General features: G+C 40.5%; 1 protein-coding gene and 1 long non-coding RNA gene across 3 annotated transcripts; both read left to right on the top strand.

Moving 5' to 3' along the window:
• Positions 1-4,689: 4,689 nt before the first annotated feature.
• On the top strand, positions 4,690-8,217 carry LOC113075552 (uncharacterized). Of its 2 annotated transcripts, none has more exons than XR_003280976.1 (3): positions 4,690-4,897; positions 7,573-7,721; positions 7,799-8,217. It is a non-coding gene; the product is annotated as an uncharacterized LOC113075552 (long non-coding RNA). The 2 variants fall into 2 exon arrangements; XR_003280977.1 differs by having other exon boundaries at positions 4,692-4,855.
• Positions 8,218-8,255: 38 nt separating this feature from the next.
• On the top strand, positions 8,256-13,865 carry LOC113075550 (gastrula zinc finger protein XlCGF8.2DB-like). The gene is made up of 2 exons (XM_026248235.1): positions 8,256-8,530; positions 12,307-13,865. Exon 2 carries the CDS (start codon positions 12,312-12,314, stop codon positions 13,266-13,268), a length of 957 nt encoding a protein of 318 aa, XP_026104020.1. The 5' UTR covers positions 8,256-8,530; positions 12,307-12,311; the 3' UTR covers positions 13,269-13,865.
• Positions 13,866-24,236: the final 10,371 nt, after the last annotated feature.

Raw genomic sequence — 24,236 nt, 5'->3', positions numbered from 1 at the left:
ACCTTAGGGTGCGTGATGGGTTGTAGCGTGGTAGAAGGCTAGTTAGGTACGCAGGAGCTAAACCATTTAGGGCCTTATAGGTAAGTAATGATAATTTGTAACTGATATGGAACATAATAGGTAGCCAGTGCAGAGACTGTAAAATTGAGGTAATATAATCATATTTTCTTGACCTGGTAAGGACTCTAGCTGCTGCATTTTGGACTACCTGTAGCTTGTTTATTGAAGAAGCAGGACAACCACCTGTCCAGTCTAGAGGTCATGAATGCATGAACTAGCTTTTCTGCATCAGAAACAGGTAACATGTTTCGTAGCTTGGCAATGTTTCTAAGATGGAAGAATGCAGTTTTTGTAAAATGGGAAATATGATTTTCAAAAGACAAGTTGCTGTCTAATATAACACCCAGACTTTTGACTGTAGAGGAAGTAACAGTACATCCGTACTGACTCAAAACCAAATACATCTTATAACAGGTAAATAATATATCCACGATATATGTACACCGGCTGAAATGTTTTGAAATCACTTGTACCCTACCTGTTCGAAAAAATCTAGTCTCTAGTCTGTGTCAGTTTGAGTCTTGGTAAAGGTTTAAATCCCTGCGCCAAGAGGCTCCCCTGTCGGTCACAGATTATGGTAACTGAACATAAATCTATAGGGGTGGTTGGATATATCCACGCACTTTAAAATATTAATTTGAAGCGTCTTTCTTTTCAGATTGTTACAACTTTATCATAAAAGGCTGTATATTAACTTATCGGGAGAAAACCAGTAGTTCTATGTGAAATCAGACATTTGAGCTCCCCCATATAGTCAAAATGGCATAATCAATAACACCCCACAAATATTTGACAGTTAGATTGGTAGTCGAATCAGGCTCCTTGAATCAAAGCATGGATTCGTCGACTATTTGGGATCACATCTATTATTTTTACAAATCATTGTTTGAATTGCGAACGTAGCCACTGGAGGAGGCTTTAAGACCATGCAGAATGCTCTGTTGTCTGGTCGCTCCCATTTCACAGCGAGTGGGATTTCTGCAGATTAGTCGAATGCAGAGATGTGATTATTGATCATGAGCACAGCATCCAGCAGGGCTTGGGTCTCCTGGAGCTGGAGGAGGATGAGTGCATTGTTCTTACACATTTCTCCTGGAGCTGGAGGAGGTTGAGGGCAGTGTTCTCACACAGGTCTCCTGGAGCTGGAGGAGGTTGAGTGCAGTGATCTTGCACAGGTCTCCTGGAGCTGGAGGAGGATGAGTGCAGTGATCTTTCACAGGTCTCCTGGAGCTGGAGGAGGTTGAGGGCAGTGTTCTCACACAGGTCTTGAGCTGGAGGAGGCTGAGTGCAGTGATCTTTCAAAGGTCTCCTGAAGCTGGAGGAGGATAAGTGCAGTGTTCTCACACAGGTCTCCTGGAGCTGGAGGAGGATGAGTGCAGTGATCTTTCACAGGTCTCCTGAAGCTGGAGGAGGATAAGTGCAGTGTTCTCACACAGGTCTCCTGGAGCTGGAGGAGGATGAGTGCAGTGATCTTATACTTGTCTCCTGGAGCTGGAGAAGGATGAGTGCAGTGATCTTTCAAAGGTCTCCTGAAGCTGGAGGAGGATAAGTGCAGTGATATTTCACAGGTCTCCTGGAGCTGGAGGAGGTTGAGGGCAGTGTTCTCACACAGGTCTTGAGCTGGAGGAGGCTGAGTGCAGTGATCTTTCAAAGGTCTCCTGAAGCTGGAGGAGGATAAGTGCAGTGTTCTCACACAGGTCTCCTGGAGCTGGAGGATGATGAGTGCAGTGATCTTTCACAGGTCTCCTGAAGCTGGAGGAGGATAAGTGCAGTGTTCTCACACAGGTCTCCTGGAGCTGGAGAAGGATGAGTGCAGTGATCTTTCAAAGGTCTTCTGAAGCTGGAGGAGGATGAGTGCAGTGATATTTCACAGGTCTCCTGGAGCTGGAGGAGGTTGAGGGCAGTGTTCTCACACAGGTCTTGAGCTGGAGGAGGCTGAGTGCAGTGATCTTTCAAAGGTCTCCTGGAGCTGGAGAAGGATGAGTGCAGTGATCTTTCAAAGGTCTCCTGAAGCTGGAGGAGGATAAGTGCAGTGTTCTCACACAGGTCTCCTGGAGCTGGAGGAGGATAAGTGCAGTGTTCTCACACAGGTCTCCTGAAGCTGGAGGAGGATAAGTGCAGTGTTCTCACACAGGTCTCCTGGAGCTGGAGGAGGATGATTTCAGTGATCTTTCACAGGTCTCCTGAAGCTGGAGGAGGATAAGTGCAGTGTTCTCACACAGGTCTCCTGGAGCTGGAGGAGGATGAGGGCAGTGTTCTCACACAGGTCTCCTGGAGCTGGAGGAGGATGAGTGCAGTGATCTTACACTGGTCTCCTGGAGCTGGAGGAGGATGAGTGCAGTGATCTTTCACAGGTCTCCTGAAGCTGGAGGAGGATAAGTGCAGAGTTCTCACACAGGTCTCCTGGAGCTGGAGGAGATTGAGGGCAGTGTTCTCACACAGGTCTCCTGGAGCTGGAGGAGGTTGAGGGCAGTGTTCTCACACAGGTCTGGAGCTGGAGGAGGCTGAGTGCAGTGATCTTGCACAGGTCTCCTTTGTAAGGAAAGCATTTAGGCAAGTAGAAATGTGGTCATATTAGTGAGGATTCAAGATGTAGACAAGAAAATCTTGTTATATGATGTTTACAAAGAAGCGCAAATACCATGGTGAAAGGTTTACATTATATGAGCAGCCAATGGTGAAAGTAAATTAATTTAAGGACTTGGGACTATGGTTCGATAGTAGGTGTACATGGAAAACACATATAAAGCACTTGGAAACTAAATGCAAAAAAGTTATAAATCTTCTGAGAGCTGTGGCTGGATGTGCCTGGGGTGCAGACAGGCAGTCATTAAATTAATATCTATAGGGCTTGCCTGAAGTCATCAGTAGATTATGGTTGTGTAGTTTATGGAGCACCAGCAAAAACGATATTGGGAAAAATTTATTGATTACAATATAGAGGATTAATGCTATACTCATAGAAGCAGGAGAGATGCCACTGGAGTTAAGAGGAGAGAAACGATGGCGTATTGGATCAGATTAAAAGAAAGTGGGAAAGAAAACCCAGCAAAAGAAACAATACAGGAATGTTGGGAGTATTCCAAGTTTCAGGGGCTTGGGTTTGGATGGACAAGGGAAATGAGAGTGAGGGAATATGAAAAGGAAGCCTTAGATTTCACCATGGTCGGTTCAGTTAGTAGTATTCCACCATGGCTGTTTCCAAAAATAAAGGATGAAATTAATATAATAGAAAAGTGAATGGAGAATGGAGGAAGTGGTAGTTAAAACAAGCATTTACATAAGAAACAGTTATTATGATTATTTAAAAATTTACACAGACAGATCCAAGAACAAACAGGATTGTGTGGCAGTTGGAATAGATATCCCAGAATTTAAAATAAATCTCTCCAAAAGACTCTTTGATCGGTTATCTGTATATACAGCAGAAATATATAGGCCTTGTGGTGCCATCCCAAAGAAATTCAAAATCACTCTCACGGACCTTTTCCTGGACTGTACCCAGCTGGTGGAATGACCTCCCAATCTCAATTCGTACAGCTGAGTCTTTACTCATTTTCAAGAAACATCTAAAGACTCATCTTTTTCGCCTGCACTTAACCTACTAGCACCAGTACTTTTCCTTTTTTTTCATTTAATAAAAAAAAAAAAAAAACTATATACACCTGGCTATGCGTTCTATACTAGACTAACTGAGACTTGTCATGGCACTTGTATTCTGTTGTTGTTCTCTTGTTGACCTGACTGCTTCTATTGTACTCATTTGTAAGTCGCTTTGGATAAAAGCGTCTGCTAAATGATTAAATGTAAATGTAAATGTAAATAGTGGCAGCCATTATTGCACTACAGTAGGTTGAAACGTGCTATGCACAGACTCTTTAGTTGTCATTAAAAGTATTCAGTCAATGACATCGGTAAGAGAAGATCTACTAGTAGAACCTTTTCTCAGTTTATTTAGATTACATCGGGGTGGCACAGATGTACAGTTTTGCTGGGTGCCAGCACATGAAGGGGTTAAAGGGAACAAGAAAGCAGACAAACTGGATAAAGGCGCTGCTAAAAGAAATAATAATTACAATTTCCACTAGGAAAAGGTGAAGATAAAGCAGTGGTTAAGGAGAAAGGACTTGAAATATGGCAGAAATGGTGGGAGGAAGACTGGAAAGTAGGATATATTATAAAATACAAAAAACTGTCAGTATAAAGAATTACATGGAAAAGACCAGGAGAGAGGAAATTGTAATGACAAGATTGAGAGTGGATCACACAGGGCTGAATGGCACATTATTTTTAATGGGGAAAAGGAATAGTGAGAACTGTGAAAACTGTGGGGTTAAAGGAAATGTTGAACATGTAATATTTTACGGTGAATTGAATGAGGTGGAAAGACGGGAGTTTAAAGATAAGGTTCAGGAGACAGGGCGGGAGTGGAATCTGGTAGGGATACTGGGACTAGAAGGAAAGGGGGAGGAATCAAGAATTACGAGGAAGGCACTATTTAAATTTTTAAAAGACTCAGGGTTGTGGAATACAATCTGAAATTGTAAAATGACATGATTATACATACTCCAGTACAGTAGGTGGCGGTATGCACCTTAATCTTGGTTGCAGTCCGCTATTAAATAAAAAAAGAAGAAACTCCTCTTTTTTTTTCTACTTGAGCTCAACGGCTGCAGTCCTGGATTCAGTGAGAGCTAAGGAACAAATAACTTTCAGCAGAAACCGTGAACTAAGAGTCCTCAAATCTTTCGGACGCAGCTGCAGCGATCTTCTGAGGAGAGGGGAGCAGTTCATGGTATTTCTCATCTTTAAACAACAGGAAAACACACTTTACACTGTATGTTTGAACAGTACACGAGCTCATTTCTGTCTTGTTTGTGTTTGTGTCATCTAGTAAGCTGTTTGTGTGTTTTCTGACTTAAGACATTTAGAGCAGCAGAAGGCAGTAAGTAGCTCTATGTGAGGAAAACACACGGAGTTCATTAAGAACAGCGATTTCATGTTTATGTTGCTGTTAGTCTCGTGATCTGTGAGGAGAATGAATGCGAACCAATATCAATTATTGCATCTGCGATTTCATTGATATCATTTTTCTTAGGCATTTCAAATCTGTTTGTGCAATAAAGTTATTTTCAAGTTATGTATATCTATGGATATTCGCATTGTTTAAGGGACCGTCTGCAAATTCCAACGTAAACAATGCCCAGTCGTTCTTTGACATTAATGATTTTTACAAGGTTGTAGTAAATGAAAACCAACTTACTTCATGTGAGCTGCAACAATTGGAAAGTTAGTGCACTTGTTTAAAGACGGTGATTGAGGTAAATAGTTGAGCGTGGCACTAACGGTGTTCTTAAGAAGTATTGGCAAAATGTCAGCTGTATAGAGCTTGGGAACATGACGTCAGCAACGCAATGCATTCTGGGACTTTAGGACACGGACGCTGCTGTATGTATTGTATTGGATTGATAATAGACTGTTTTGTTTGCTCTCTACAGCTAAAAAATAAGATACAATGGTAAAACCTTGTTGTGTAATTAACTACCATACTCGTACTCATGACCGGCATGGAAAAATAATTTGAATGGAGTGCGATTTTTCAGCTTTCCTGCTGGAAAACCGCACCTTGATCTCAGGTCTCCGTTAACAAAGCGGCGTCACATAGCTTGGTTAGCAGCAGTAAGAAGGAAAAGAAGGATTGTCCCTTTGGTCTGATATACACACGTATGTATGTGCATTTTTATATATATATATATATATATATATATATATATATATAGAAATGTACGTTATATATATAGAAATGTACGTTATAGAAACAACTTTTTTTTTGGATGTGATTAATCGATTTGACAGACTTACATTAAATGTTACCTATGCATGAACCACATCTCCTGCATTATCAGTGTTATGCATATTGCATACCACCTGTTACAGTAATAAACGACAAAATTGATCAATTCTGTATATCTTTATTTGTGCATCATAACACACTGAGGTTAATTTGTACAGTTTACAATAATGCATATTAAAAAGTGAAGGGGCAGTGTAACTCGCTCTTTGACGCGGAAAATGTGTAGGTTCTGCACCCATCCATTTGTAAATTGCAGGTGAGACTCGAGAGATTTATCATTTTTTAAACTGATCAGAGGTGTACGCTCTGACACTACAAACAAGGTTAGAAAACACATTGGGGAAGGTTACGAGTGGCAGCTCTTTAAGATCATCCAACCACTCTTTGTGTTCGTGCAGATTGAGTTCGTTGATTGTCTTGATTTTTTTCTAAATACCGCATCTTTGCTTCCTTGTTGAGTTTTTCTTTATATGTAATCTTACACTTGATCTGTATGTCATGTCACTTTCACTTTTACTGATAAGCGTGCCCCAAAAAATGGCTGCGACTACCCAGAATGCAATGAGCAGTGACGTAATTTCCCAAGCTCTATAGAGAAAATAAACGCTGAAAATGAAGTGGATTTACGGCCGATCGGAGTACCCCTACATTTTGGTCCAAAAATAGCAAAAACGCCGACTTTATTCAGCATTGTCTTCTCTTCCGTGTCTGTTGTGTGAGAGAATTCAAAACAAAGCAGTTTGTGATATCCAGTTCGCGAACGAATCATTCAGTTCACCAAATCGAACTGAATAGTTTTAAACGGTTCGAAATCTCTAATACGCATTAATCCACAAATGACTTAAGCTGTTAACTTTTTTTTAATGTGGCTGACACTCCCTCTGAGTTCAAACAAACCAATATCCCGGTGTAATTCATTTACTCAAACAGCACACTGACTGAATTGCTGTGAAGAGAGAATTGAAGATGAACATTGAGCCGAGCCAGATAATGACTCGTTCACGAGTAGCGCTGCTACTTTAAATGTAAATTTGTCCCGTGCTCTCTTTAAATAAATCTCTTTCATTAACAAACATTATCACCATTTGCTAAGTTGTTTGTGTTTTCTTAAATTGATGGCAAATGTTATATATATTTACTATATTTCCCAAATAATAGGCTATTCAAATGGTATCTTAATAATACATGTAGGTCTGATCAAAACTACCAAATGTTTAAAAAAAAATCCAAGATTGTAACTCTTTAATTGCCAAGGCAAGTTCATAAATGTTACTGATTTGGGGGGAAAAACAAACAAATTTTTCAATATTAAAAGTGATAGTGGAATGGATATATTTTTTTTTTTTTACCTTTTTATCACAGTTTTGGGAAGAGGTCAAATTTATTTTTACAGATGATCACTAGCTGGGACAATTAACCCTTCAGGTAGGCATGTGCAAAAAAAAAAAAAAAAAAAGGCTTAGTTTCTGGCTAATCGGGAACCTCCAGCAAACCATCTCACGCACTTCGAAGGGCCCTTCGTGAACTTCGGAGACCTGGTCTTCCAAGTCCGCGGCCTTTGAAGTGTGTACACTCAACTTTGGGACACAGCTGTCGGGTCACCATACTTGGCTGTATGACACATCACTTTTTTTTCTTCTCTCCTCTCTCCAATCAAGCGTGCTGTGGGCAGAGTGGATAAAGACACATGCCTTTGGTGTGAGAGACACGGGTTCGAATCCACTGTGAGACACCAATGTGTCCCTGAGCAAGACACTTAACCCCTAGTTGCTCCAGAGGCGTGTGACATCTGACATGTATAGCAATTGTAAGTCGCTTTGGATAAAAGCATCGGCTAAATGACTAAATGTAAATGTAATAACTGTAATATTGTCATCCTCACAGTAGTGACTACGTTTTGATGAAAAGCAGGAATATTTGGAGGAGTATCATCTGAACTGAGATCTGCTGCTGTGAAGATGATGTTTGTTAAAGAGGAGAGTAAAGAGAACACGAGTGAACCAGAAACCTGGAGAATAAAACACGAGGAGCCAGAAACCTGGAGAATAAAACCAGAGGAGCCAGAAACCCGGCGAATAAAACCAGAGGAGCCAGAAACCCGGAGAATAAACCAAGAGGAGCCAGAGACCCCGGAAATAAAACCCAAGGAGCCAGAAACCTGGAGAATGAAACCCGAGGAGCCAGAAACCCGGCGAATAAAACCCGAAGAGCAAGAAACCCGGAGAATAAGCCACGAGGAGCCAGAAACCTGGAGAATAAACCGTGAGGAGCCAGAAACCTGGAGAATAAACCGTGAGGAGCCAGAAACCTGGAGAATAAACCGCAAGGAGCCAGAAACCCGGAGAATAAAACCTGAGAAGCCAGAAACCCGGAGAATAAAACCTGAGAAGCCAGAAACCCGGAGAATAAAACCCGAGGAGCCAGAAACCCGGAGAATAAAACCTGAGCCAGAAACCCGGAGAATAAAACCAGAGGAGCCAGAAACCAGTAGAATAACCAGAAACCGAGAGAATAAAACGCGAGTAGCCAGAAACCTTGAGAATAAAACGCGAGGAGCCAAAAACCCAGAGAATAAAACCCGAGGAGCCAGGAGGATAAAACATGAAAAACAAGGAGGTTGGTGTTTATTCTGCGTTCATCTTTAAATAATATTTTTGGTACATACACAAATCCTTTATGCAAAAATAAGACGTTAACTATCATTACATTGTCTTAAATCCATGTTTTAAAATGGTTATTGAAATGTAACTGCACTGACACTGAGGAGATTTAATTATTACTTTAATTAAACTTTATTTTTGCTTTTTCAAAATCAAGAAACTGTATTGAACTCCGAGCCTGGGAGACTGAATATATTTTTTACGCTCGTAGTAGAAACCAGCGTGGGTATTTAACATTTAAATATTATTTAAAAACATCCTAAGTGTATGGTAGCAACAAATTTAAACCAGAGAAAGCTTTGATGTGCTAAAGCAGCGCTTGATGTGTAAGCGATCATCTGACGATTTCAGAGATTGGGTTTAAAACGTCTAATCTACTTTTTTTTTAAGCCTTTTGTTTTACTGGCACACAGGAGCTGTCCTCATAAACCATATTTATGTTGTAGTACCCATGACATTATACACATTTCATAAACCATATATACCAGTATACACCAAATAAATAAATAATAAATGAATAAATATGAATATAAATAATTTGCTGTAGAATCAAAAGCCACTAAGAGTACTACAACCTTTAGCACATGAAAAAAGAGAATTAGGTGAATTTTGATAAATTAGTTTTTTATGAAAATATTTGTGTGCTATACAAGCAGTAAAGGTGTTACTGTGAAAATGTAACCTTTAGTAAATCAGTCTGGTCACTACGAATGTACAGCAACCAAAAAAAAAAAAAAAAAACCTTTAGGTAAATTACAGTAATTGTATTTGATAATTATGTACTTTATGTACAGAAAGGGTGATTATTGGCAAACTTTCACCTGTTTGAAGTCAGTCTTGTCACTAGGAATGTACAAACCCGATCCCAAAAAAGTTGGGACACTGTAGAAATTGTGAATAAAAACCGAATGCAATGTGGAAGTAATCAAATAATAAGTTTAAAATTTCAATATTTTATTCAGAATACAGCATAGATGACATTTAAATGTTTAAACTGAAAAAATATATAATATTAATGGAAAAAATAAGATTTTAAATTTCCTGGCATCAACACATCTCCAAAAAGTTGGGACAAGGCCATGTTTACCACTGTGTGGCATCCCCTCTTCTTTTTATAACAGTCTGCAAACATCTGGGGACTGAGGAGACAAGTTGCTCAAGTTTAGGAATAGGGATGGGTACCGAAACCCGGTATTAAACTGGCCCCGGGGCTAAATTATGAAAGACTGTAGTATCGGTAAGTTCTGACCGTACCGGTTCTGCTTTCGGTACTGGAGGGGAAAAAAATAATGTAGGCTACTATGTATTTTTGCTTGATAATGTTATCGTGCACATTTTATCTCACCAAACATTTCTAATGTTCGATCACATTAAGATGTTTGTCTGTGAGATCTGCGAGATCGCTCATGCGCGCCGCAGAGGCTGTCTGTCAGTCACACACACACACACACACGCACACACACACACACACACACCACAACGAGCGGGGCACACCCACAGACATAACAGTATGAAAACTCTCGCTTAGTAATAAAGAGTGACGATGGCGAAGAGATTTGCTTATTGATGTTATCGTCACATTTTATCTTACCAAACATTTCTAATTTGCGATATTAAGACATTTGTCTGTGAGATCTGCGAGATCACTCATACTCGCCGCGGAGGCTGTCTGTCAGTCACAAACACACAACAAGAACGAGCACGGCGCACACACACACGAAGGGGCTGTTCACATATCGCGTCTTTTGCGCGCTCAAGTTCGTTATTTCAAATGCAGGTGCGTGGTATGCACGCTCATAATGGAAGCGACGCGGTCGCGACACGCACGCGGTCTGACAAGCTCATTTTTCAGAATGCCGCAAGTGCACAGCAGGTCATGTAACTTCCTCACCTTTTCCGTAACAACGTTGAAGCTCAGCCAAGATGAAGGAACAGCTGATCGCTGTATGTAGCAGTGCAACTGCAAGCGGCGCGCCTAGCGTTTTTAGACGCGTGGAAAACGGCCCCTTAGAGTACAAAAACTCCTGCTTAATACAAAGAGTGATGATGGGGGAGACAGCAAAACATTCCAAAGTGTGGTTATACTTCACTAGAGTTGATGCAGATAATGCTGGTTGTCGTAAGTGCAACAAAATTTTTGCATGTAAGGGTGGAAACACAAGCAATCTGTCAAAGCATTTTTCAAAAGTGCATTATGTGCAGACAGAGAAATGCAAAGTTTTCGACTGCCTAACACAACACAAAGTACCGATAAGAATACCGTTAAAGTACCGGACCGTTAAGCAGTATCGGTAAGAGTAGTAATACCGTTAAAACCTTAACGATACCCATCCCTATTTAGGAATAGGAATGTTGTCCCATTCTTGTCTAATACAGGCTTCTAGTTGCTCAAATGTCAAAGGACTTTGTCGCATCTTCCTCTTTAGGATATGCCAACTGTTTTCTATGGGTGAAAGATCTGGACTGCAGGCTGGCCATTTCAGTACCCGGATCCTTCTTCTATGCAGCCATGATGTTGTAATTGATGCTGTATGTGGTCTGGTTTTGTCATGTTGGAAAATGCAATGTCTTCCCTGAAAGAGACTACGTCTGGATGGGAGCATATGTTGTTCTAGAACTTGGATACACCTTTCAGCATTGATGGTGCCTTTCCAGATGTGTAAGCTGCCCATGTCACATGCACTCCTGCAACCCCATACCATCTAGGTTCAGTCCCAGAATGAGTCCTGTGTGAACAAAAGCCAGAACTAATGCCATAAAGGGTGTGTTGTAGTGATGATGCATGTTATCGCGCAACTCTTTTAGTGGGTGTTTTGAATGCAGATCAAGTTTTAAAACAAAAATGTAGCCATTTTTTACTCAATGTATTTAATCAGACATCAATGAAGTATATGAAATTTTTGAATGTAACATTTTTCAAAATGTGTAAAACTACCCGTTTCAGCAATGATATCAATTTGTCGCGTACACTTTCTGACAAGAGAATTTTTAACTTTAACAACATGAAGAGATCTGCCTACCTGCAGGTGCTATTTTGAAGGTCCTGCCACGTGTTGCATAATTTAAAATCAAGATTTATCTTAAAAAACAAAGGAAAAAAAAAGTGTATAAATGGCTCTCCAAAAATGTTGCGGAGGATGAGTTCATCAGTCAGAATATTTCAGAATATTTTAATTCTAATTTGTTTAAGTCTGAGTTCAGACATAGATAGACACATTGTGGTGATGAGAATTTCAGCATAAAATGCAAAATTACTCTGTGTGTAAGGTAGAGAACAGTATTTTCTTTTGTTTTTATGTTATTAGATTGCATGTCTAATATTTAAAATAATTAGTGCCATGGCGTTTCAACAGATTCGTGAGATAGACCCAATCAGTGATCTGTGATGTGCAATTATTCGAGTTCAGTCAGATTTTATTTGTCTCAAGTGTTTATACATGTGTGAATCAGTGACCAAACTAACATTGTTTCTCCCAGTGATATGAATATGTTTAAATTGTTAAATTAAAGAAAGTGATCAAAAAACAAACCTTGTTTGCTGGAGCTGTCAGTGTGTAGTGTTTCTCTACAAAGTGATATCACCATCTATTGACCTGTCAGCATAATGCAGTGTTTTTAGTTATTTTCATTGCACACTGTTAACAAAGGACAGTTTTGATATCGTTTTTGTACACAAATATTTTATCCTCTTATTTTTTAAATTTACCATTTGTTTTTCATTCTTTTTTATAGGCCTAATGAAAGAAGAAAGGCAAGATCTGAATGAGGTGGAGGAGAAATATCAGGATCAGAAAGATCATGATGTCAATGGAGAAAAATCAGTGAGTTGCGGCATTAAAAAAACAGGAGTCAAGAGGCCTTTCATCTGCTCTCAGTGTGGAAAGAGTTTTACACGGAAAGCTAGCTTACAGGATCACATGTTTATTCATACTGGAATAAAACCTTTCATCTGCTCTCACTGTGGAAAGAGTTTTACACGGAAAGTTAGCTTAAAGGATCACTTCTTTATTCATATTGGAATAAAGCCTTTCAGCTGCTCTCAGTGTGGAAACACTTTTACACGCAAAGAAAGCCTTGAGAAGCACATGTTAATTCATACTGGAATAAAGCCTTTCAGCTGCTCTCAGTGTGGAAAGAGTTTTACACTGAAAGCTAGCTTAAAGGATCACATGTTTATTCATACTGGAATAAAGCCTTTCAGTTGCTCTCAGTGTGGAAACACATTTACACGCAAAGAAAGCCTTGAGAAGCACATGTTAATTCATACTGGGATAAAGCCTTTCAGCTGCTCTCAGTGTGGAAAGAGTTTTATACGGAAAGTATCCTTAAAGGATCACATGTTTATTCATTCTGGAATAAAGCCTTTCATCTGCTCTCAGTGTGGAAAGAGTTTTATATCTAAAGTAGGCCTTAAGAACCACATGTCAGTTCATACTGGAATAAAGCCTTTCAGCTGCTCTCATTGTGGAAAGCGTTTCATATGTAACCGTAATCTTAATAGGCACATGTTAATTCATGCTGGGATAAAGTCTTTCAGCTGCTCTCAGTGTGGAAAGAGTTTTAGACTGAAACAAGACCTTAAGACTCATTTGGTAACTCACACTTCAGAAAGTCCTTTCTGCTGCTCTCAGTGTGGAAAGTGTTTTACACATAAATCAAGCCTTAAGAGGCACATGTTTATTCATACTGGGTAAAAGTCTTTCACCTGCTCTCAGTTTGGAAAAACTTTTACACAGAAAGGACATTGCATGGTTCATTTGGTAACCCACTCTTCATAAAACCCTTTCACCTTGGGGATTTAAAGTAAATGACTGTTTTTTCTGAATGACTAACGTCAACTGGATCACCTCAAGGATGTGTCCTCTCCCCCTTATTATTTATCTTGTACACAAAGACTGTAAAAGCAGTTTTAGAAATAGGCATTCTATAATTCCATAATCGTTAGCTTATTGAGTGAGGAGGACTCCATGTTTGGCCCTGTGGTTTGATTTCATTATGTGGTGTCAGAATGCTTTCTTGAAAAATACTGTAAAGGCACAATATGTAATTTTTCACTGCTGGAGGGAGTATATTCAAAACAAGCCGTCTAAGTGAAACAAGGCCAACGAACAAACGTGACACACATATAGCTTGAAAGCTTTTATTAAGCCACAGTTGATCATATCTGCTGCTTACAGTCGTGCGAATGAGAGAAATGCAGCACTGTTTTCTCATTCTAGATACGTTTGAAAGTCCTGTTATAATGCTACTCTGTGCGGTCATCACCAGTCTATTAAAACACACAACATTAAAGCGTCTTTGTTGTTTCCATGTTTTCTACCAAACAAAACCAGAAATGGAGGGTAAATGAAGTAAGGTGTCACAATGAGACTATGGCCACTGTCCGTGTAACTAGTTTTAAACTTTCTTTGAAACATTCGGGATGATGCAAGTACACAAGTCAGCAAAATATATAACACTTCTAGTGGTTTTGGGATATTGTAATCTTACATATTTTGCATTTAATGTTTCTAAAACTAAGGAGATGACTATTGATTTTAACTCTTGGATGAAATCTATTTAGTATAAGCAAACAAGCATTAATGGATTATGTATTGAGAGTGTTTAATGCCGATCGAGGATCAAATCCACATTCATTTTCAGAGTTTATTTATTTATCTTTTCAGTTAACAATGGCTCTGTGTAGTAACAGCTGCTCTTTGTGAAATCGCGCACCTGATGGAATTTACCGCTGATTAGAGAACCGGCTTTATTGACAAGATGTGCCTAAAGGCGGGCATACACTGTGCGATTTCGGCAAGGTACCAACTCACACTGTACGAGTAGATCGCTTGCGATATAAAGCCAAAGCTCAAGATATTTATGCGCTCACTGTACGGTCCGATCGTTGAGTTGTGATTTGACTGCTCACACTATACGTGAGGAATCAACTGAATCAACACATGAGATCCCTCAGAACCCAGATGTTTGTGGCGGTTTCTGAATAACCATGCTTTCCCGGGATAAACGCACTGCTTTGGTGATATGCGCAATTCTGTGTGCTGAAACGTCAAAAAAGAAAAAAAAAAAAAGGGCGTAGACATATCAAGATGCGCAGGTGGCTCGGAGGCCGTGGCCAAAGGTTTATCCATTTTGCAACGTGAACTGGAGGTAAGCAGGCGTTTTCTTCCCTCTTTTTTATTTTTATTTGCCATAACTCCACAAGTTTTCCCTCCATCACTTCAGTCCACGCTACACACCGTGTCACCATGGTTTCGTTTATGGTGTCATGCATGCGCAGTGAGGGATACGTGGAAAATCGGTTCATAGCTACAACAGTGCGCTATCTCACCAGAGGTGACCAAATTTTCTGACATGTTAGAAATACATCCGACCAACCGATTGCCGGTCAGGAGAGGTTAATTGCCTCTCGTTTCCTCTTGTACACTGCACGACAAACGACGCATGAAAATGCTGAAAATCGGACCAACCCAGAAAAGAATCGCACGAGTCAGAATTCAGCTCAAAATCGGATGAAAATCGCACAGTGTATGCCCGGCCTTAACAATCGGACCACCCCTACTGTGTTTGATAACACATTTTAATTCTCTCCCATTACTGAGGTTTTGTGTAAGAGGAGGCGGCAAAGATTGTGTTGCTTGTGGAAACTAAGGTTATTTAATGTGGACAAAACATTGATGTAATAATTTTTCAGGAAGGAAATGTATTGTGTTTTTTCGTTGTTTATGTGAAATTTTTGATTGCTGCAACCAAATTGCCTTTGGGAAATAAATGAAATGAACTGAACTGAACCTGCTCTCAGTGTGGAAAGTGTTTCCTGCGTAAAGGATACCTTGAGACTCACATTTTAAAGGGGTCATCGCATGCCCATTTTCCACAAGTTGTTATGACTCTTTGGGGTCTTAATAAAAAGTCTATAACATTCTTTAGATAAAATTTCTCAATTGTAGAGACAATTTTTACCATCAAAAACAGCTCTGTTTTTGAGTGAGTGGTTTCAGTGCAGGTTCCTTTTAATGCCAATGAGCTGTGTTTGTACAAAAGGCCCAAATATTCTTGAATGTCCCGGATAATCCCAACCAATCAGAGTGTTCGATGCTACCACATCATCCCGTGCTTCTGAAGAAGTGGACATCAGCTGCGTCACTTGTGTGAGAGTGGAAAGTCCGCCATTTTCAGACTTTTAATACTTATAAATCCACACTGAATTGCCATTAAGTTGTGATTTATATTGGGTTACTGTGTGCGTGCATGTGGAAAACTGAGTTTAGATTATATTTTCTGTGAAAAATCGTCCATTTTTTCCAGTTCATAAGAGCTGTCGATTACCATCCTGACTGCATTAATCTTCCTATTAAGTGTATTTCTAAGTTTTACTACGTTCCGATTCAGTACGAGATGTTTATTGCACACCATTATTGCTGTATGTACGGCTATTTGGAGATGATTATTATCATAACGATTAAAACGATTATCATGTTTGTTGCTTGCTTTTATTAATTTATGCATGGTTAAGCTGCATTCACGTGTTAATAGCACTCTATTGTGGACATTCAAATAATTAACACTAAGACCTGTTCAGAATACTTAATGTCATTGCTATGTTCATTTGATTAGTGTTTCATTATTCAAATGGATGTGTTTATATTTGTGTAACACCTGTATGTATATATCAGAATTTATTTTCTTGTTTAATTATTGCAGAACCACACATTTATACTCAAAATTCTCCAGTAAACTAAAGAGAACCTAGACATTGCTTGGTGCCTCTTCAGTTAAGAGTTGGCTCATTCAGTCCTAACTGACTGCCTGGTGTGTTTCACACCCATCCAAATAATGCACTTCCGAACTTCCTATATTTCAAATGGTCCTTCGAGCCAGATTGGTGAATCACAGCAGAGAGATGACATACAATTCCAAGCCAGATCCTCCTGTGTTCGCCCTCGACGACAAATAAGGCCACATAAACATTTGGCAGATTATCAAATCCCTAGATCAGGCTATGTGAAGAGAGCAGTACCAGCTGCACATCTGGATCTGCTTTTTCAAGATGAATGGCAAGAGACAGATACACAATCAGAGAAGGATGAGTTTCAACTTCAAGCTCAACAGCTATCTGACATTAAGTGACATTAAGTCTATGTGTGAAAGACGTGAAGAGAGACAGTGGTGAGCGACATTTCCACATCCTACCCGATATCCTGTCTGCACTACAAGGCCTCAAGGAATGCTACATTAAAGCAGGAGATCTAGCAGATCACCACAGGAATAGAGACTCCTCACCGCTCCGTGACCCCAGTGTCAGCCTCTACTAAGAACTAAGAACCCCCAACCGACACACAGCCAGCATTCATCAGTTACCCAGAGAGAGCCTTCAGCATGTTCTGGGGATGTTTTCCATCACATATCTGTCCAGTGTGAGCAGCTGACAAGGCAGAATCACCCAGGTTAGAAAAAACACATGCTAGTGAGAGCTATTGTGTTATCCCGCGGAGGTCATCACAGTCTGCTGAAGCTGTTCATTACTCTGACGACAACCCTCAATTCATACACAGGCATTATCCAGACAAGAGAGAGTTCCACCTACCACATCAACCTGAGATTACATCTAGAGCTAAAATGGTACAAATGCAAGAGAGAATTTACCGGGGACCAGCACCTAACACACCTGTCATAACGTCAGCAGACCCAAAACAGTTTTTGAGACTGCGGATGGCACGGTATGTCCTTCTCCCAGCAGTTGCAACTGAACACTTCAAATATCAGGTCGATTGGTAGCCGATTCTTACTGTAATTCTGTGAGACCCTACACAGATACCATGCGAGCTCTGAAAATGATGTACAGTATTGTTCAAAATAATAGCAGTACAATGTGACTAACCAGAATAATCAAGGTTTTTAGTATATTTTTTTATTGCTACGTGGCAAACAAGTTACCAGTAGGTTCAGTAGATTGTCAGAAAACAAACAAGACCCAGCATTCATGATATGCACGCTCTTAAGGCTGTGCAATTGGGCAATTAGTTGAAAGGGGTGTGTTCAAAAAAATAGCAGTGTCTACCTTTGACTGTACAAACTCAAAACTATTTTGTACAAACATTTTTTTTTTTCTGGGATTTAGCAATCCTGTGAATCACTAAACTAATATTTAGTTGTATGACCACAGTTTTTTAAAACTGCTTGACATCTGTGTGGCATGGAGTCAACCAACTTGTGGCACCTCTCAGCTGTTATTCCACTCCATGATTCTTTAACAACATTCCACAATTCATTCACATTTCTTGGTTTTGCTTCAGAAATAGCATTTTTGATATCACCCCACAAGTTCTCAATTGGATTAAGGTCTGGAGATTGGGCTGGCCACTCCATAACATTAATTTTGTTGGTTTGGAACCAAGACTTTGCCCGTTTACTAGTGTGTTTTGGGTCATTGTCTTGTTGAAACAACCATTTCAAGGGCATGTCCTCTTCAGCATAGGGCAACATGACCTCTTCAAGTATTTTAACATATGCAAACTGATCCATGATCCCTGGTATGCGATAAATAGGCCCAACACCATAGTAAGAGAAACATGCCCATATCATGATGCTTGCACCCCCATGCTTCACTGTGTACTGTGGCTTGAATTCAGAGTTTGGGGGTCGTCTCAAAAACTGCCTGTGGCCCTTGGACCCAAAAAGAACAATTTTACTCTCATCAGTCCACAAAATGTTCCTCCATTTCTCTTTAGGCCAGTTGATGTGTTCTTTGGCAAATTGTAACCTCTTCTGCACATGCCTTTTTTTTAACAGAGGGACTTTGCGGGGGGTTCTTGAAAATAGATTAGCTTCACACAGACGTCTTCTAACTGTCACAGTACTTACAGGTAACTCCAGACTGTCTTTGATCATCCTGGAGGTGATCATTGGCTGAGCCTTTGCCATTCTGGTTATTCTTCTATCCATTTTGATGGTTGTCTTCCGTTTTCTTCCACGTCTCTCTGGTTTTGCTCTCCATTTTAAGGCATTGGAGATCATTTTAGCTGAACAGCCTATCATTTTTTGCACCTCTTTATAGGTTTTCCCCTCTCTAATCAACTTTTTAATCAAAGTACGCTGTTCTTCTGAACAATGTCTTGAACGACCCATTTTTCTCAGCTTTCAAATGCATGTTCAACAAGTGTTGGCTTCATCCTTAAATAGGGGCCACCTGATTCACACCTGTTTCTTCACAAAATTGATGACCTCAGTGATTGAATGCCACACTGCTATTTTTTTGAACACACCCCTTTCAACTAATTCAACTAATTGCCCAATTGCACAGCCTTAAGAGCGTGCATAACATGAATGCTGGGTCTCATTTGTTTTCTGAGAATCTACTGAACCTACTGGTAACTTGTTTGCCACGTAGCAATAAAAAAATATACGAAAAACCTTGATTATTCTGGTTAGTCACATTGTACTGCTATTATTTTGAACAATACTGTATGGTCAACCACTCAAGCTTGCTCTTTGGAATATTGCTGAAGTTCTGGAAAGTCCCAACATCAGGTCAGGAGATATTTAAGCTTTCAAGCTATTTGTCCTCCTTGTAAGTTCATGAGTGAGTATGCTAGAGCAGCTGGGGTCAGAAGGGGCAGCTGAATTTGAATGTGGTTCGCATGTGTCCGGGCTACAAGGCAAACTTACACACAAGCTTAGGACCAGTTGCAAGAGGTATGTTCACCCATCAAGAATAACAGTTCCTACTCTTCTTGACTTTGCGTATTGGTTGGAGTACGAGCTCCAAGTTCAGAATGATACTTCTAGAACAGGTACTTATGCCCCTGACTCATCAACCAAGAGGAGAGACAGACGTTATGGCTCCAAGTCCCAAGTAAAACCCACAAGCATCTTTACCTTGTGGTGTGAATGGGAGAAAGAGTTGAACGGACTAGATATCTCTGCCCATATGTTACTTCGGCTCAAAGATGGATCATCCATCCTGTAGGCATGTGATTCATGTCTTCTGTGATCCTTCAGAACAGGCATATGGTTCAGTGGCTTACCTGTGGACAGAGAGTAAAGAGGGACAAGTTGAAGTTGCCTTTATGGCTGCCAGGTCTAGAGTCACTCCTCGCAAGCAGCAGTCCATCCCCATCCGGAATTATGTGCAGCTCTTTGTGGTTCTCAACTTTCCAAACTCCTAGTTGTAGAACTTACAATCCCCCGAGTTACACTCTGGTCAGACTCCACCACGGTGTAAGCATAGTTGAAATCCAGCTCATGCTGCTTCAAAGTGTTTGTAGAGACACATGTAATGGAGATTCAAGAGCTGACAGAATCTGCTTTCCGGCACTATGTAAAATCTAGAGACAACTCAGCGGATCATATAATTCAATTCAAGTTCATTTGTGTAGCGCTTTTTACAATACAAATCGTTACAAAGCAACTTTACAGTATAGTACTTATAAGCTACTACTATATTTAGTAGTAGTAGCTTATAAGTGGTGACTGTCAGTTTGTGCACGTATGACAGGATTTTTCAGAAAAATTTATACAAGACGTAGTCAGCCAGACTATGAACATTATTAACAGCAATTATTATATGATGCAGTCACACTTGTAGTTAGTTCTGTTTGTTGATTCAAGGTTAGCATCATCTGGGGTCCTCTGAGGGTTAGCATCATCTCTTCTCAGGTGTTCTGGATCCAGACTGGAGCTTGTGTAAATCCTAGTTACGTGAAACAGAGAAATACATAGAGACATCATTAGCATAGCTGCTGTTCCAACAAAGTTAAATTAATTAGTTTAACCCAAGCTAAAGAATAAGAATGCGCATTTGATCAGATGCAACTACACTCACAATTTAAGAGATACATTATTCTAACGCTTGCTGAAAGAGATGCGTTTTTAATCAAGATTTAAACAGAGAGAGTGTGTCTGAACCCCGAACATTATCAGGAAGGCTATTCCAGAGTTTGGGAGTCAAATGCGAAAAAAGCTCTACCTCCTTTAGTGGACTTTGCTATCCTAGGAACTACCAAAAGTCCAGCGTTTTGTGACCTTAGGGAGCGTGATGGATTGTAACATGGTAGAAGGCTAGTTAGGTAAGCAGGAGCTAAACCATTTAGGGCCTTATAGGTAAGTAATGATAATTTGTAACTGATATGGAACTTAATAGGTAGCCAGTGCAGAGACTGTAAAATTGGGGTAATATGATGATATTTTCTTGACCTGGTAAGGACTCTAGCAGCTGTATTTTGGACTACCTGTAGCTTGTTTATTGAAGAAGCAGGACAACCACCTGTCCAGTCTAGAGGTCATGAATGGATGAACTAGCTTTTCTGCATTAGAAAGAGGTAACATGTTTCGTAGCTTGGCAATGTTTCTAAGATGGAAGAATGCAGTTTTTGTAACATGGGAAATATGATTTTCAAAAGACAAGTTGCTGTCTAATATAACACCCAGATTTTTCACTGTAGAGGAAGTAACAGTACGTCCGTACTGACTCCGTACTGTACTGACTATTCGGGGTCACTCCTATTATTTTTACAAATCATTGTTTGAATTGCGAACATAGCCGCTAGAGGAGGCTTTAAGACCATGCAGAATGCTCTGTTGTCTGGTAGCTCCCATTTCACAGCGAGTGGGATTTCTGCAAATTAGTTGAATGCAAAGATGTGATTATTGATCGTGAGCACAACATCCAGCAGGGCTTGGGTCTCCTGGAGCTGGAGGAGGTTGAGTGCAGTGATCTTACACAGGTCTCCTGGAGCTGGAGGAGGTTGAAAGCAGTGTTCTCACACAGGTCTCCTGGAGCTGGAGGAGGTTGAGGGCAGTGTTCTCACACAGGTCTGGAGCTGGAGGAGGTTGAGTGCAGTGTTCTTACACAAGTCTCCTGGAGCTGGAGGAGGTTGAGTGCAGTGTTCTTATACAGGTCTCCTGGAGCTGGAGGAGGATGATGGCAGTGTTCTCACTCAGGTCCCCTGGAGCTGGAGGAGGTTGAGTGCAGTGTTCTTACACAGGTCTCCTGGAGCTGGAGTAGGTTGAGTGCAGTGTTCTTACACAGGTCTCCTGGAGCTGGAGGAGGATGATGGCAGTGTTCTCACTCAGGTCCCCTGGAGCTGGAGGAGGTTGAGTGCAGTGATCTTACACAGGTCTCCTGAAACTGGAGGAGGTTGAGTGCAGTGTTCTTACACAGGTCTCCTGGAGCTGGAGTAGGTTGAGTGCAGTGTTCTTACACAGGTCTCCTGGAGCTGGAGGAGGTTGAGTGCAGTGTTCTTACACAGGTCTCCTGGAGCTGGAGGAGGTTGAGTGCAGTGTTCTTACACAAGTCTCCTGGAGCTGGAGGAGGTTGAGTGCAGTGTTCTTACACAGGTCTCCTGGAGCTGGAGTAGGTTGAGTGCAGTGTTCTTATACAGGTCTCCTGGAGCTGGAAGAGGATGATGGCAGTGTTCTCACTCAGGTCCCCTGGAGCTGGAGGAGGTTGAGTGCAGTGATCTTACACAGGTCTCCTGAAACTGGAGGAGGTTGAGTGCAGTGTTCTTACACAAGTCTCCTGGAGCTGGAGGAGGATGATGGCAGTGTTCTCACTCAGGTCCCCTGGAGCTGGAAGAGGTTGAGGGCAGTGTTCTCACACAGGTCTGGAGCTGGAGGAGGATGAGTGGAGTGATTTTACACAGGTCTCCTGGAGCTGGAGGAGGTTGAGGGCAGTGTTCTCACACAGGTCTCCTCGAGCTGGAGGAAGATAGAAATGTGGGCATATAAGTGTGGATTCAAGATGTCGACAAGAAAATCTTGTTATATGATGTTTACAAAGAAGCACAAGTACCATGGTGAAAGGTTAACATTATATGAGCAGCCAATGGCAAAAGTAAATGAATTTAAGTACTTGGGACTATGGTTTGATAGTAGTTGTACATGGAAAACACATATAAAGCACTTGGAAACTAAATACAAAAAAGTTATAAACCTTCTGAGAGCTGTGGCAGTATTTTTCACACAATTCACCTATCTGTATACCGCTGTTTTCACTGTCACAAAAACGGGCTGATGAATTCCTTGTTCTATAAAGTCCCTCCTTCAGAAATAAGTAACAAGTTCTGATTGGGCCAGCGGTTCCTGTGTTGTGATTCGACACCAGCTTAGAGCAGGCTGGCCTCCTGGTAACGCATTTGGACTAGAACACCCGTGCTGGAGATGTACTTATAATCGCAGAAGCGTTTTTACTGACGAGATGCGCATGAACATCGCAATCGTTTTTTTTTTTTTGCACAGCCCTAACATCTAGTTAACAAAGCTAAACAGCGTTGCCCTTTCTGTAATAAGTTACAGAAACTGTTAAACACACCAACTTAATAAAATACACTTACCGGTTGTGGTCCATAAACAACAACTTCTCACAAAGAGGAAACTGCTCCATCTATAAAGAATAATCTTTTTGCGAATCCGGCATTAAACTGGTTGAGATTGAGGAAATTTTTGCTGTCCTCAGCAAAATGTGCTGCACATAGTTTTACATGAGGATTATAATTTTTGGGAACCGAGTTAAACATAAATTGTAACCATTAATCTCCAAGTACAGCGTCTCTGGGAAGCCCAAACAAAGATGATTGGACTCCAAGATGAAAATAACAGCGTTTCAACGACATGTCGAACACAAACGCAGCCCTTCCTTCTTCTCCGTCAGAGTGCATCAAGACCACGCCCCCTGTTTGTGAATTCATGTGGGCGGAGGTTAGTCAAAAAACTGTTTTAGTGACGTCATTACTGCAGGAACTAGAGGGCTGTAGTCCAAACGGGTCGTTTTTCTGCTAAATAAAATATCTCGCTTGGCATTGAACTGTGAGCTTTAGAATTTTATAGTTATTATTTATACTCTAACAACAACATTACACACTAAGTAAAGTTTAAAACATGGGATCACGAAGAAGGGGACCTTTAAGACAACCCCCATTAATGCTATACTCATAGAAGCAGGAGAGATGCCACTGGAGTTAAGAAGAGAGAAACGATGGCGTATTGGATCAGATTAAAAGGAAGTGAGAAAGAAAACCCAGCAAAATAAACAACACAGGAATCTTGGGAGTATTCCAAGTTTCAGGAGCTTGGGTTTGGATGGAAAAGAAAAGAGAATGGAGAATGAAAGAAGTTGGAATTAAAACAAGCATTTACATGAGAAACAGTTATTACAATTTAAAAATTTACACAAACAGATCCAAGAACAAACAGGATTGTGTAGCAGTTGGAATACATATCCCAGAATTTAAAATAAATCTCTCCAAAAGACTTTGTTCGGTTATCTGTATATACAGCAGAAATAGTGGCAGCCATTATTGCACTACAGTAGGTTGAAAAGTGCTATGCACAGACTCTTTAGTTGTCATTAAAAGTATTCAGTCAATGACATCGGTAAGAGAAGATCTACTAATAGAACCTTTTTCTCAGTTTATTTAGATTACATCGGGGTGGCATAGATGTACAGTTTTGCTGGGTGCCAGCACATGAAGGGGTTAAAGGGAACAAGAAAGCAGACAAACTGGATAAAGGCGCTGCTAAAGGAAATAATAATTACAATTTCCACTAGGAAAAGGTGAAGATAAAGCAGTTGTTAAGGAGAAAGGACTTGCAGTATGGCAGAAATGGTGGGAGGAAGACAGGAAAGTAGGAGATATTATAAAATACAAAAAACTGTCAGTATA

Source organism: Carassius auratus, unplaced genomic scaffold (assembly GCF_003368295.1).
Source record: "Carassius auratus strain Wakin unplaced genomic scaffold, ASM336829v1 scaf_tig00017159, whole genome shotgun sequence".
Taxonomy (NCBI): Eukaryota; Metazoa; Chordata; class Actinopteri; order Cypriniformes; family Cyprinidae; genus Carassius; species Carassius auratus.
The sequence above is the reverse complement of the archived record's forward strand: the minus strand, read 5'-3'. Positions and strand labels throughout refer to the sequence as shown.

Bases quoted from the DNA above. Each gene is read 5' to 3' on its own strand.
- LOC113075550 (XM_026248235.1), top strand. From the start codon at position 12,312: ATGAAAGAAGAAAGGCAAGATCTGAATGAGGTGGAGGAGAAATATCAG.